This window comes from Falco peregrinus, chromosome 4 (genome assembly GCF_023634155.1).
Source record: "Falco peregrinus isolate bFalPer1 chromosome 4, bFalPer1.pri, whole genome shotgun sequence".
NCBI lineage: Eukaryota > Metazoa > Chordata > Aves > Falconiformes > Falconidae > Falco > Falco peregrinus.
Window position 1 is genome coordinate 102,050,073 of NC_073724.1, and position 14,014 is coordinate 102,064,086.

Here is a 14,014-nt window from a genome sequence, read left to right on the forward strand (position 1 = left end):
ATACTAATATTAGCTTATTTGGAAGGCTTTACTTTGTAGTATAAAGATCCAGTAAAACTGTTGATTTGCTGTTTGCTGAGTGAATTTGGACAAGTAGTAGGTCTGCTATTCATTTAACCTGTCTGACAATGGGAATAACAACAGTGCAATGGATAGAAACAGTTAACTTGCATGAACGTCTGAGGCAGAAGAGAACTGGCCATCTTTTATCTTTATTTAATTTGAGGATGATAAGACAGGATGAAAATCACAAGTCTTTCAGTGTTGGCTTTTACCTCAAACTGCAAGAGTTTGCCAAACTAAAATTGTTCTGCACAGTCCAATAACTGCATTCTGACCTAAGAGACCTAGATATGAAAGAGAAAATTATCTTCCTGGTGCTAAGAAGTGTTAATTAATTTTTATTAAGTTTATTTAGGGATCTTTTCAATGAAGTCTCACAGGTGATAAAATCTTTAGTTTGTGGGGTTTTTTTTTTCTCATCTAAAGACTGTTCATTATTTTGAGTCTTCAAGCATCAAATTTGGCTCACAATTTTGTTTTGAGCTGAGAGCAGAAATGAAGCTACAGATTATGGATTGATTTAACCAGAATAGTTACAAAAAAAATCCTGTAGTTTTATAGATAACATTGTTCTCCCTCCATTAGAGGATAATTAAGAACTTTTTTATACTTTTTGTCTCAGGAAATATGTGTTTATCCAGCTGTGTGCAAAGGTGTTTACTTAAGATACATGAGGAGCCAAAGACAAAGCTTAATCTAAAGTACTTTTTTAGTATTTTTTCCCAAAGTTGAGCAAACAACTCTACTCAGCAAGCTTGTTTTAATTTTCAGCTTTTTAATGATTTTGTCGTCTTGTGTTGTTGAAAACGTTTTAACTGGAGAAATGACACATTAGTAAAAGTTTCAAGCAAAAACACGCACAGGATTTGCTTTAAAAAATAGTGCCGCTTCTGTAGCATGCAGTGGAGTAGTACTGAGACTGTGTCATGGCACAGCTGAACCTGTTCTTGTATTTACATGCATACTTTTCAGGTAATCATGTGCTTCAGGTCTGTTTTTATGTGTGGATTGTGTCCCTGTCTCAGACAGAAACATGGGAGGAGGATGTGGAAGTATGCATAACTAATGTGAAATTAAGCTGTTCTTTAGGATTGACCTCCTTTACTTTGAAGTGAACCTTGTTCTATTCTAAATGGTGATTTCTTCCTCCTTTAGATGGAAGGAACTGGAACCTTTTCCATGAACTTTGTAGAGGCTTCCATACTGGGACACACACACAAAACCACCCAAACCAGCAACCAAAACCACATATCTGAAACAAGAAGGGGTCATCTATATGTTACCACCTCATTATGTTTCTTATTGACTATAAAAAGGAGTAGGGTTGTGTAATACAGTTGCAGACCTTTTTACTATAGGTATCTGCAGTTAAGTGAGACACATGCACCTCTGTGACCAAAGTTAACCCTTCAGAAGGAAGTCTGCAGTGCATTCTGAAGCCCTGCAGAATTAAGACTAGTGTGGATCAGGAAAAAGCTCTTTTGAACTGGTATATGGACTAGTAACTAGAAATGTCAGAGCTGAGAGAGCAGACAACATGGAGTGAGGTAAACTGCAGTAGGCAGAGTGTGTGCTGTTAACCACTTGCTCATGCTAAATAACCAGAAGCTTAAATTTCCTGTATAACATGAAGAGAAAAAGAACTTGTTGGGGAAAAGATCCTTTCTTCATTGAACTTCAGGAATTCAGTTGAAGGAAGAGATCCAGCAAGGGGAGTGCTATCTAACAAAGCAACCCAATAAGTACAGCAGCTCTCAGTTCAGCATCTTACCTGGACTGATGAATGAAGTGTGAAGGTTTTGGAAAAGCCTGATGGCAAGAGGATGTACTACTAGTCAGGCAGTATACAAAGTAGATTTGAACAACAGAATCTGCTGTTGGGGTAAAACAAGTTGAGGAAGTGGGGAGGTTTTAACTATGCCTGAAGAATTCAGGTCAGGGGAAAGAAGTCAAAAATAGCATGTTGGCAGGAAAAGAGAAGTGGTGGGAAAAAATAAGAGGAAAGTAGGTTACATGTAACATAGTTGCACGGAAACTTCTGTAAGAACTTCTTTTATTTCATTTTTCTGCTTTCCAATGGTACACCTGTTGGCCTAGTTTTTGACAGAAAACTTTGCTGGGTGCATATCTGAAGGGGAACATACCTAAATTATGATCTCATTAATGTCTATGCAAAGGAACATGCTCATTTGGTTAGTGCAGGGAACTGGATCACTTCAGCTCTTCCACTGACTCACCAGGCCTCAGGGGTTGGCAGGAGGAATGCTAACTCCTGTTTTACCCCAGAGTAGGATAGGGAGCCTCTACTAACACCTGTAGTATGCTTTGGAACAAGCAGCTATCTCATATATCTCACTTCTAGCCAGACACTTGATTCATTACAAATTTACTTACCATGTATCTTTTTTTCTCTTCCAGTTACTATTTCTTCAACTGCAGAAAAAGGTAATTTTTTAAAAATTATTTTGAAGATATGAATAGTTTTGTTGCATGCAAGTCTTAAGGGACATAGAATGTGAATATACTCCTCTATGTGTAAGTTCTGTGTGGTGAGCAGATTAGTGCTAAGAAACAAAGTAAATATTGTGAGGTTGAGTCTGTTTAGCTTCTGGTATCACAAGCTTGGGATGATGACAAGACCTGCAAGTAATGCAACTATGATTTAGGTTTGCAAGTATTTTTAAATGGGTACCTTCTAAGAACAGGAAAGAAGGGAGAAGGAACTGCTCACAAGTCCATTTGCTGTTTATTCCTGAACACACCTTGAGACCTGAAAGACTTCTGAAGAGGGAGAATTGTTCTACTGCTTGCTATTTTCCAAACAGCTTACCAAATTCCTTCAGAACCCCATTCTTTAGGGCTGGTTAGAGCTCTGCAAAATAAAACCATTTCAAAGGTGGCTGCACATTACAATTTTAAATTTCCAGCTCAAGTGGTTAAGGCCTTGTTTTGACAAACTGAAGTCTTCATATTGGCTTTGGAAAGTATATGCCTCAGTAGGTAGTACTTACAGAGAGAAACTGACCAAAAAATTTCCAGCATACTTGCTTTGCCACTTATTTTAAAGGCTAAAGGATGATTTGATTCCGGAAGTTCAAAATATGGGATTTTTATAAAACTTTTTTATTCCTGTAGAAATACAAATTATTGATGGGATGTTTGTTTGGGAGTTCATTTCAGCTTGGGGGTGGGGGTGGGGCATGAGTGGTAGATTTAAGCATAGATTTGTATTTTGACTATCCAGAGGACTGTCTTCACAGTGCGAGACCCCCTGGCTCTCATCTCTTAAATACTTTTGCAAAAGAGTGTAGAATTTGAAGCTAATCTAGCAATTTTCTTCCTGGTGGGGAGCATCCAGGAGAACACTGAAAGGAAGAAACCTTAGTAGAATCTGTCCTCTTTCATCTTCTACTGAAGAGGTGAAAGAGTGAGAAGATCTGCAAAATAAACTGTAAGCTGTTCAAGATGGGATCTGTGTCTTACCCTGCATTTTTACATTGCACAGCTAGGCTTCACCTAGACTTTACAGAATTCTGCAGATTGCTGCCATGCTTTACTGTTGATCTGTATATGAGTAAGTTTTACTTCCTAGTTTCTTCCAGAAAGGCAAGATCCATGTCTCAGTTAAAGCCTGGCAGAGTAATAATGTTGTATAGTCAGATCTCTGGCTTTAATACAAATGTGGTGCCTGTCTGACTGAAGCAGGTGCTCTTAGATCTACCAGAGAAGAAAAATGTTTGATTAATTAATGAGACTGACAGTATCATTGGAACCTGACTGTTAGGCTTTTAATAGCTGTCACCTGCACGCTTCTTGCACCTTCAATTCTAAAGCATATCATACTCACCCTGTATACATTAATTTCTTTACCAAGGAGGTTGATCTTAAAATGATAAGTGAAGTATTTTTTTATTTGAAATGAAAGTTATCATAAATTTTATAAAGTTCTTATAAGCTAACTCAGAATAGTCAGGAAATCACATCAGAAGAGTCAAAAGGCCAAAGTACCAGTAATATCGCGATGTAGATCGATAGTGTGCATCTTAGCACGTATATTTTGTTCCATATTTCAGTGTACTGTGTTCAAATCCTTTTACTTCAGTACTTAATTACAGGTTTTGATTAAATTAGTGGTGATTTCTTCACCCCATTAAGGCTAATTGTTTCTTTGTAATTTCATATTCTTGACTAGATTTATATCCATTAGGATAGGGGAATAAAGTCAGTCTGAATCTCTCTTAACGGTATAATATACTTCTGTTACATATTATTACTTCTGTAATCTGACTCTGCCTTCGAAGCAGTATTAAGAATGGTTCAGAAAAGGATGTTAAGGGTGATTTTTAGGAGATCTTAACATATTTTAGGAAGATTCTAAGAGCATGTTGTAAGATATTGTCCTCCTGAGGGCATAAATTATGGTGTAATATGCATCAGTGCCTTTAAAGAGAAGTGACCTCACTTGGTCACAGCATGGCACCAAGAATCCTGGATTCCCTTAGCTGAGCCGAGACTTCCTCATGACTCTTGAGTCTGTCTAAACTGGCAAATATTGGGGTTGAGGCTTTTGACGTATTTTCCATCTAGCTTGTAATTACAAGAAAATGAGCGTAATAGGAATGAAGCTGGTTTATATTTCTACTGGAAACTGGTGCAAGATGCTTCAGGGCGTAGTCTGCAGAGGAGATACTGCTATCCAAAACAATGCGTAGATGGACTGCCAAAGTAAAGCCATCAAAAATGGTATCTTCTCTCCCTCTCATTTCTGGGGGAGCACTGACAGGATAGATACCTGGAAGCACAGGAGTGGGAAAAGCAGCAAGAATTTATTCAGTGCAGAGCCAGTATGGACAGCCAGTTGCAGGCTCTTTCTCCTCCAGACTGAGTGATGTCCATCACTGGAACAGCATGAAAGTCTTTCTTGAGTTGCCCCTGTTTGGCTACTGAGGACAGGCACTTGGCTTTTAATGATGGTGACAGATTGCAAGATCTCAGTTACTGCAAGAGTGCAAGAGCACTTTTAACAGCTGCCTCTTTCTAGTAAATCCTGGTGCCACTGGCACAGATCTGTACCCTTACGGCAGCCAGCCTTGGTGTCTGTTATTCTGTGTGTTAGGGCATTTACAGGCTGTGATAAGACTTTGAGGTTCTGCTGCTTGACGTATTGTGTGTGTGCTTAAAATAATCCGTCCAAAAAATCTGAATTCTGGAGGTGATTTTTATGGACAGAATAGAACTGTTTACTGTGTAAGTTAGTTTTGCTGTACCCTGCCCTCCCTGTATCTTGTTTCCTCTTCCCTTCTAATCAACTCCTCTCACCCTCTTTTCTTCTGAACCTCTGATCTGTGCAGCTGACTCCACTCCAATCTTGTGTCCGTTTCTCCTCTTTCACCAAACCATTTTTTATGCTTTAATTGCTTAACCACATTACATTTGAATGTGTATGGTATGTTTTTAATAAAAGACTTTCTAATTATGCAGTGCCTAGTATAGTGATAAACAAGTTCTTTCCTATTAGGATGACAGTTTTAGGATGGCTTTAGAAAAAGGTTGTGCTTCTTGCATTTTCAGTCAGCTTTATAGCTGAAAATTTGCCAAATCTAAAGTTGGAGCAGTCAGAGGCAAAGGTAAAAAGCATAATTCTCTGAAGAAAGCTCAAAGGTTTTTTACTCCAACAAGCAGTGAAAATCCTGAAAGATGATAAATTAAGACCACTTCTGTGACTGTGCACAAGTGTTTTCTGAGCTGTTGGAAGCTTCCAAAGTCTCGAGCCTGTTCTGCCATCCATGAAGTATGTCATACGGCCTCTTAAAGGACTCTCTTTATGTGCACAGGAAAGTAGGTCAAGTTTCCTTCTTCCTGCAACTGAAGATAATATGTGAAGATAATTTAAATATTTAGTATGACTTCTTTTCTAAGACTTGCTATTCTGGCACAACCAATCTGTTTCTTCTTGACAAGTGGTAAAAGAAACTGTGAGAGGAAACAAGATTGCAAGAAGCTTCTTGGGTCATAAGGTCTGAGTCTCTGGTCTTTAAAGCAACCATATCACACAGACTCATTCATAAATTGATGAGCACCTTACTAAAGCCACGTACATTTTGTTGCCCTTGTGACTATAATAGCACGACTCTCCCAGATGATATTCCTGTGATCATTTGAAAGAAGACAATCAAATAATTTTTAACTCGCAGCTAGCTCTCATGTTGGAGTGCAGTCTGCTCCAGACCCCTGGTTTATAATGTTTACTGTCATTGATGACTAGTGTCTTCTACAGTGGCACAATACTGTGCTGTTTCTATTAGATACAGGAATTAACTTGAATTCTGCAGGTCAATTATCAAATATTTTACTATAATCTAGAACAGAATTGTATTTATCCAAAGAGGTTAGTCACATGCCACAGGTGAAGCTGTGTTCACTTCTGGGTTTTTTTGGTTGGATTAGGTTGTTTCCATTCAGACTTTGTTTTGGAATCATGCATAAAAGCATATTATTTCCTTGAGAAATAGCAACCATCACATTTGGTGATTTTATTTTATTTATTTATTTATTGCTAATGAGTGCTCTTAGAGTGCTAAGTCTACCCAGGGAACAGGGTTTAATACAACTTAATTTTATTAGGTGATTAATAGCATAGTAGTTTAGCCCTCATCAAAGGTCAGGGACTTTATTTCTTTTCAGCTATATTCACCGAACTCTTACTTGTATTTTATTGCAGTTGTCTACCTTGTGGTGTTTCATCTGTCATTTTTCATGTTTGTATGGTCCTATTGGAAGACAATTTTCACATCTCCTGCATCCCCCTCTAATGAGGTAAATATAACGTTAGAAAAATGTCAATGCCTTGTTTATAAATAGCTGAACTGTTTTCAGTGATTAAACTTGTTTGCAGTACTGCATGATTCACCTTTCCCTTCTCATTATCTAAAATAGAACAGCATGACAGTGTATCATGAATGAAAATGATCAAGTTACTCTTAAAATACTTTGTGTAATGACATTTCATATAATGAAATATGCGTTTAATTCATCACAAGTTTGACAGTCGTGTACAGTGTTTTGCTATGAAGTAGCTTGCTTGAAACTTGGAATTTTTAAAATTGATAAATACAGTGACAACATTTTTATATTTCCCTTTTAGGCAGTTTTGACCTTTGGTAAGAAAAAGTAGTAATGCAGTGTATACTCATAACGCAGAGGAGTGAACCACTCAGCTGTAAGTCAGGAGTTAAGGTTTAGGGACAATTGAGAAGTGAATACATAAAGGAGCTTTATATAATGGCAAAAGAATGCATGATGACTGTAAGAATTTTTGTTTTGAAGAACAGTATTAATTACAATAAGCCTGAGATGGATTAACTTGTTTTCTATTTTCTCTAAGGTATGTGTATGTAAGGATTAAATACTGGCACCAAATTTAAAATACTTCCCTTTCTTGGTTTTATAAAGCTTTTAAATTGTCTAAACTGTTTGAGGCTTTGGTTGCTCTGTGGGGGTTGAATTTTTATTCTATTTTTGGCAAGACTGACTTTCAGTGCTAGTGTCAACCTTACACATTTTTGAAAAGGGTTAAAACCATGCTTTTAAGGAAAAGCAAACACTGCTCTGCAGTACTTAATTATGGCTTAGGGATCTGTATCTTAAAGCTACAGAATATAAAGTGAGAAAAGCTAAAGACTGTTCTGCTGTTTAGCTAAGCAGAAAGAGTAGTACTGATTTGTTAAACCTAAAAAATTCAAAGGGATTTGTCTTTAGGGTAGCTTGTTTTGGCTTTCTCTGGGATGGTTCTGCAGGAAAATGATAAAGCTAAGCAGATTAGCTAATTGAAATGTGGTTGGAACTGTTATTCAAGGTTTTGTAAAGCTGTGAAAACTAGAGCTGCTCATAAAGCTGATGCCCTGTATCTTTTATTGTCTGCTTTGATTCTTCAGTAATAGAGAATCTCTTCTGACAGTAGTTATCCTACAGTTACAGTAATATTGTAGCAAGCTTCTCATGTGAGTGAAAAGGGATAGTTTGGGCATATGGCATGTAATGAAGATTTCCTGTATCAAGTGTGGGGGTAGATCAGATTTAATAACATTTTCTTTTACAGCTAGCTTTTTAAAAAGAAAAAAAGGGGGGGAAAGTACACCCCCAAAAAAATCAAAACAAAAAAAAAAACACCCACCAAAACAACAAAAAATGAAAAACAGAAACCAAAAAGCCACAAAACCCAACCAAACAAAAAACCCACCACCACTTCTCTCTCTGAGGAAATCCCTTCTGTTCATGTAGCAGTGAGTAGTTTATGCTGGTTATACTTAAAAACAAAGCCTGACTTCAGAATCTCCCTGTTGTCTGAGAGTGTAAACGTATATGTTTTTAGTCATTCAAATTAGCCATTCTTGCAAAACAAATAGCATCCTGTGATCTTACTACTGAACTAAAAAAAGATTCTGCAGCTGCTGTTGTCTTAGTGTAATCCCTGTACATTTGTCATAAGAAAGAACAATCAACACTATACAAGGTCCAGAAAGAGGAAGGAAACAAAGGGACTTTTTCTGTTTTCAATAAGAATTGCTGAAACCTCATTGGAAATTCTGTTCACTATGTGGTAACAGACAACTTTTGATGCCTTTGAACATATCCTGCCATTGTCCAAAGAGACTGTGGTCTCATGGCCCTATTAATTTCTGAAATTAGAACAGAAATACAGCTCTTCGGAAAACAAAAATCCTGCCCAGGATTTTTGGAGTAATATTATGATGTTACTTGGACAAATCAAAGTTTTAAATCTTGCAATTTAGTTCCTTTTCTGTGCATTAATGGTTTGCCATAGAAATGTAATCTAGAAGTAGAATTTCATGTTTAATGAAACCTCTGCTTGATTGTAGGTCATGAAGACAGGCATTGGATCACCTAGCAGACTCACAAGGGCAGTAGGGAGGAAGGGCATATTCCACCACTGTTTGCTGGCATGATGCTTCATATCTATCTTAAACTTTTGGTGCCAGCATCTCCAGTTTTCATATTCGAGTGAAATCTATCTTGGATATTAAAACTAAAAAATTAGGTCAAATTTTTGATGAGGACTGAAATGTTAAACTTTGATCCTTCACATAGATTGATCCTAGTTTCTGATTATTTAAGAGGAGATTATGTTTCCTGTTTCACCTTTGAATGGTGGGCGAGCGCAATAACTGGGAAGATACTATATGTAACAGGAGGCTTAACTAGAGCCTGTGAGATAGGAGGCAACTTGTTTGCATTCTGAGTTAAGAAATAGAGAAATTGCAGCAGTGTTGTACTGCTTCTTCCTCTCTGTAAGTGGTGTCTTCATTGTTGCTTGCTTGCCAACTGACTGTAACCCAAAAGAGGAAAAACTACAGGATGAGAGGAAAATCCATGTGAACTAATCATATACACATTCATGGTAGGAAATTATGATCATATTAAACCACAGTAAGCCAATTTGTGTTCCAGCTGCACACACAGCATTTTCCACTCACTACCATGAATGCTTTTTGTATGTGTGCTCATAAAAAGGGCTCTTGTTGTCCATGAAGGAAGCTCAGAGTTTAAAAGTGCTTTGGAACAAAAAAACACCAAAGGAAATTCAGCCCCCACTCCACAGGGGCTTGTCAACACACTGGGTTTTGTGGGCCTTAATGGTAAAGCTCATAATTTCAGTGGATAGCAAACTAAGTTTCACAAGCGAGTGAAAGCTCTCCAGGCTTTTCTGCTAAAGCTTGACATTTCAGGGAGACTTCAACAGGAATGCTCATCATGCTTTACTCAGAACTGTAACACACTCTCAAACTGCACAGGCTTTGCTGAAGTTGCTTTCATGGGTTTTGAGACTAGTGGTGACAACTCCCATGTAAAAATTCCAGCTTTGTGCTGAAGCCATGAAGCCCTGCTTGCCTTTTTTATCCCACCTCGTGTTTGTACCCCTCTCTAAGTCAGAGAGAGGAAGTGGCATAAGTGAACTTCAGTGCCCTGTAGCAGCAAAGGACTGTTGCACCTTCCTCTTGTTCACAGATCACATTAATTTACACTTCCTGGGAATTAAGAGAAAGATTGCACTTTCTTAAAACTCCCCTGAGTCTCTGCCTTCCCTTGTGTTGAAGGGAAAATGCAGTAGATAATGGAACAGAGATAAAGATAATTTCTTTAAAATATGCCCCAGACCATCATGGAGTTTTAAGGATCTCCTGTAACTCCTGTGGCATTGTTTTTTTCTTTATGTGGGATTTTATGGGTCAGTGGATGAGGGTTGTCCAAAGACATAACATTAAGATACACAGGGGCTTTTCCTTGGAGCTTAACTAGAACACAAAGTAATAATTAATCTCTCGCCTTCGTTCCATTTTCTTCCTCTCTCCTAGTTCTGCTTGTCAAAAGCTGATAAAGAACAATATGAAAAAGAAGAGAGACCAGAATCCCAGCAGGAGATTTTGAGAAGAGCTGCTAAAGACTTGCCTATCTATACGACAACAGCATCAAGAGGTGAGATAAAGATAGCTCCTGAAGCTGCTAGTTTAATTCGGTGCAATTTAGTTGATGTCACTGAATTAACAATCTATTAAGCTCATATTGCAAGGGCCGTGACCTTGTTTTGTTATTTGTTTGGGTTGGGGTCTTAGTGGTCTTCCCCCTAGAGAAACTGGAGTCCTTTGTCTGGGGATCTCAACATGTAGGCAGTATTTGGAAAAAAACCCAAAACAATTCTTTTCTAGCAAGCAAATAATGACAACATTTATCTCTAATTTTGGCTATAAAAAATAGACACAGCAAAGAAATATAGCTAATACTGCTACATATAGAGCAAATTAAACTTTTCAGTCAGTTTAATAATCATTTATATCCCCTTTTTAAACTTCTTTTTCTGAGCTGTATCAGTTCAGCAGGAGGAGAAACATCTCACTTTAAGGCTAGAATTTAGGAATGAATAAATGTTGTTTCATTCCCATCTGTAATTCAGTACAAAGCTACTTATGGGCTATTTCTGTATTTGCCTTTAATACCTATAGGCATTTTTATTTCAACTTACATATGAACGATCTGTGAAAGTGCTGTCTTATACATATGTATACTCTTTTAAAAATCTAGCTTTTATATGTGTATATATAGATCTGTTTCTCTTTCTTGAAACTAGCAACCCTGTAGAGTTTTCCAAAAACATAAACTAAAGAATAACTGTTAGCAAAGTTTACTGTGACTTTCCAAAGTCTAAGGACACCTGACTTTTTTGAATATAAGCCTTCCTTTAAGGGAATCCCAATCTTAAGTTCCTGGAATGGTCTGGGAAGCTCTTGCCAGCTCTTAGCAGTTCTGCTTAGCTGTAGGTGTTGGCTTTTCTCCTTCCAAACTGCCTCTGCTGGTGCCTGATTTCCATTGAGAAGAGCCTGGAGGCTTGTTTAAAAATATTGAGGAAACATGAGGAAGAGCTGATTTATGGAACAGATCACTATTTGCTGAAGGGGATAGAGAAAGCTAATGCAGAAAGTTGGCTTGCTGAAAGAATGTAGCTTCACAATGGGATGCCCAAGTACCCTGTCCAGAGCTGGAAGCAAGCAAGCAATAGGGGACTGGTGCCGGAGGATGAAAGATGGGAAGACTGGGGAGCCAAAGAGTAAATGGAAATGGACGTAGGAATAGATGAAAGTATTTTAAATACTTTTCGATGTTACTTTTCTTAAAAAAAAATCAAAAGTACATATCATATGACAGTAGACACATGAAGGTCTGTGAGAATAGGTATGGCAGGGGAGGGTAGGAAGCTCTATGTTTACATTAAAGTTTACGTTAAAGGGGGAAAACCTTTGTAAAATTAAATGAGTTCTAATGACTTGACCTTTGCAGCAATCAGATACTGCGATCGATGCCAGCTAATCAAACCTGACCGCTGCCACCACTGTTCTGCATGTGACATGTAAGTTACTGTATCTGAAATGATGGATTTTCTCTCTCCTGAGATCATCACTGTAGTGTGTTCATGTCTTCAGTGTGTCAGCCCTTAAATAACAGCAGGCTTTACTATTTGTTCCTCTCTCAGACCCTCAGTACTTGGATTTCATGAAAGAGAAGTTCCTCCTGTTGATACAATATTACTATTGTAGCCCCATTGTCCAAAGACAGAACTTTTTAGGAAACCTGCTTGTAGCTTTGTAAAACAATGTTTATATAAATAAATAAAATTAAAAATCAGCAGTTGAAAGAAAGGCAGGTCTGAGATAGCAGCACCAGCAAATCCTTATTATAAAACTTTCATTGTATCTTGCTTCTGCGGCCTTGAAACAGATGTGTATTACTAATAATACTAAAAATCTTTTATCTCAAAGATTGACAGTGGAATCCCATACCTTAACCATTTCAAAGACATCACTGCTATTCCCTAGCTTCTTTCTGAATCATCAGAGAAGTCTGTAAGGGTATTGAAGACTGAGGCTATGAGTGAGACTTCAGTAGGCTGAGCTTGAGGAAATCTAATATACTGAAGAATCTAATGCACATATTTTGGCTAAAATCGAATTTATTAGTAAGTACAGTGAATGTCTGTGTGTCTGAAATGTCTAGTATCTGTCCTTATACTAAAACCGGATGAAAACAGTATGTGGACTATTTAAATTACCCACTGTGCTGCTCTTTTCCTCAGTTGGCTTTAAAATACAATCAAGCAGCAAACATAAGAGGTAGCAAAAATAGCCCGAAGGTAGGCTTAGCTGAAGTGAATGCCAGACTAACATACCTTATCCACACAACTCTGAAGGGTCCTTTGGATTTTTTTCTCTGTGTGCACATAAAACTAGTGTGGCTTAATGAACTATTATATGATGTTGCTCAGTTATGTTCCCCATGTTAAGAGACTCTTCGTAACTTTTCTAAATCTCAGTTGGTCCTTTGGGGTGAATGGATGGCTGCTATAATACAGAAAATTGGCTTGATTGAGAAGGACCTGAAAAAGATACAGTGGGGCAAAACACCTTTTTATAAAATTAAAAAAAAAATCAACCCCAAACTCATAGAAACTAGAAGTATGTGTCACAGAATGAGAATGTATTTTTTGCTTTTCATTTACTGGAAATTATCTCTTTCAGATGTGTATTAAAAATGGACCACCACTGTCCGTGGTAAGTTCATAAAAACAAACAAAAAAACCCTAGTGTAATAATGATGAATTAGATCCTACATGATGAATTAGACGCTGCTTTAAAAATGCAACCTTGAAGTAAAACTTGATTTTCACAGAACTTCTTGAGGCTTTAATGTGTGAAAATAAATCTTGTTCCTAATGTCTGTTGCAATGTAGAGTTGTAGGCCAAATAACCCAAGTCATGCAGTTTCTCCTTAAATAGAGAAACCCTGGCATTAACAAGACCTATGAGAAATGGCATGTCTGTCTTTTGTTTAGTTTGATATTGTTACCAGGAGAAGAGATACCCACTGAACTGTGAAAATCAGTTCTCAATTCTGGATGATACGTAAGACCTGCTCAGACAGTTACTATTCTGCGGTTCGTATTCAGTGCTGGTAGTCAGTAAAAATATTATCTGCTGTCATTATAAAAATACTGCTGTCAGTAGTTGACTTGAAGGTGGTTTTGTAAGCAAAGAACAGCCGCTGAAATCAATGGAAAGGCTTGTATAATTTTCTGTGATGACCACAGTTAGTTCATAGTGTGTGAGACGCTTTCTATACAGACTGTATGTATCATACGCTTTGCCAGCTTATGTCCTGTCCTGTAGAACTTTGTGGGGGCAAAATCTATGTGAGGGGACCAGATCATTTGGCCTGAGGAAAGAGACTTAATTGAAAATGGTGGCTTAAAATGCTTCTGAAACACTAGTGCCAGACTGTTTCGGACATATCACTGACATCATACACATTATGCTCTGCTAAAGCTGAATGTATTGGGTGTTATTTTATTTTTTGCATATCGTAGTAACCTCTTTCTCTTTCCCCT

At 37.6% G+C, this 14,014-nt stretch overlaps 1 protein-coding gene across 8 annotated transcripts in view; it reads left to right on the top strand.

The window, feature by feature from the left end:
• The window catches only part of ZDHHC20 (zinc finger DHHC-type palmitoyltransferase 20), a 48,420-nt gene that overhangs the window by 15,390 nt on the left and 19,016 nt on the right, over nucleotides 1-14,014 (top strand). For all 8 annotated transcript variants that reach the window (XR_008746787.1, XR_003555283.2, XR_008746788.1 and 5 more), the window contains exons 2-6: nucleotides 2,482-2,508; nucleotides 6,785-6,879; nucleotides 10,437-10,557; nucleotides 11,914-11,983; nucleotides 13,149-13,181. Coding sequence is in view for 4 of the 8 variants with exons in the window: in XM_027789238.2 (XP_027645039.1) it covers nucleotides 2,482-2,508; nucleotides 6,785-6,879; nucleotides 10,437-10,557; nucleotides 11,914-11,983; nucleotides 13,149-13,181 (346 nt within the window). In the remaining 4 variants the exon portion in view is untranslated. The remainder of the gene's footprint in view (nucleotides 1-2,481; nucleotides 2,509-6,784; nucleotides 6,880-10,436; nucleotides 10,558-11,913; nucleotides 11,984-13,148; nucleotides 13,182-14,014) is intronic.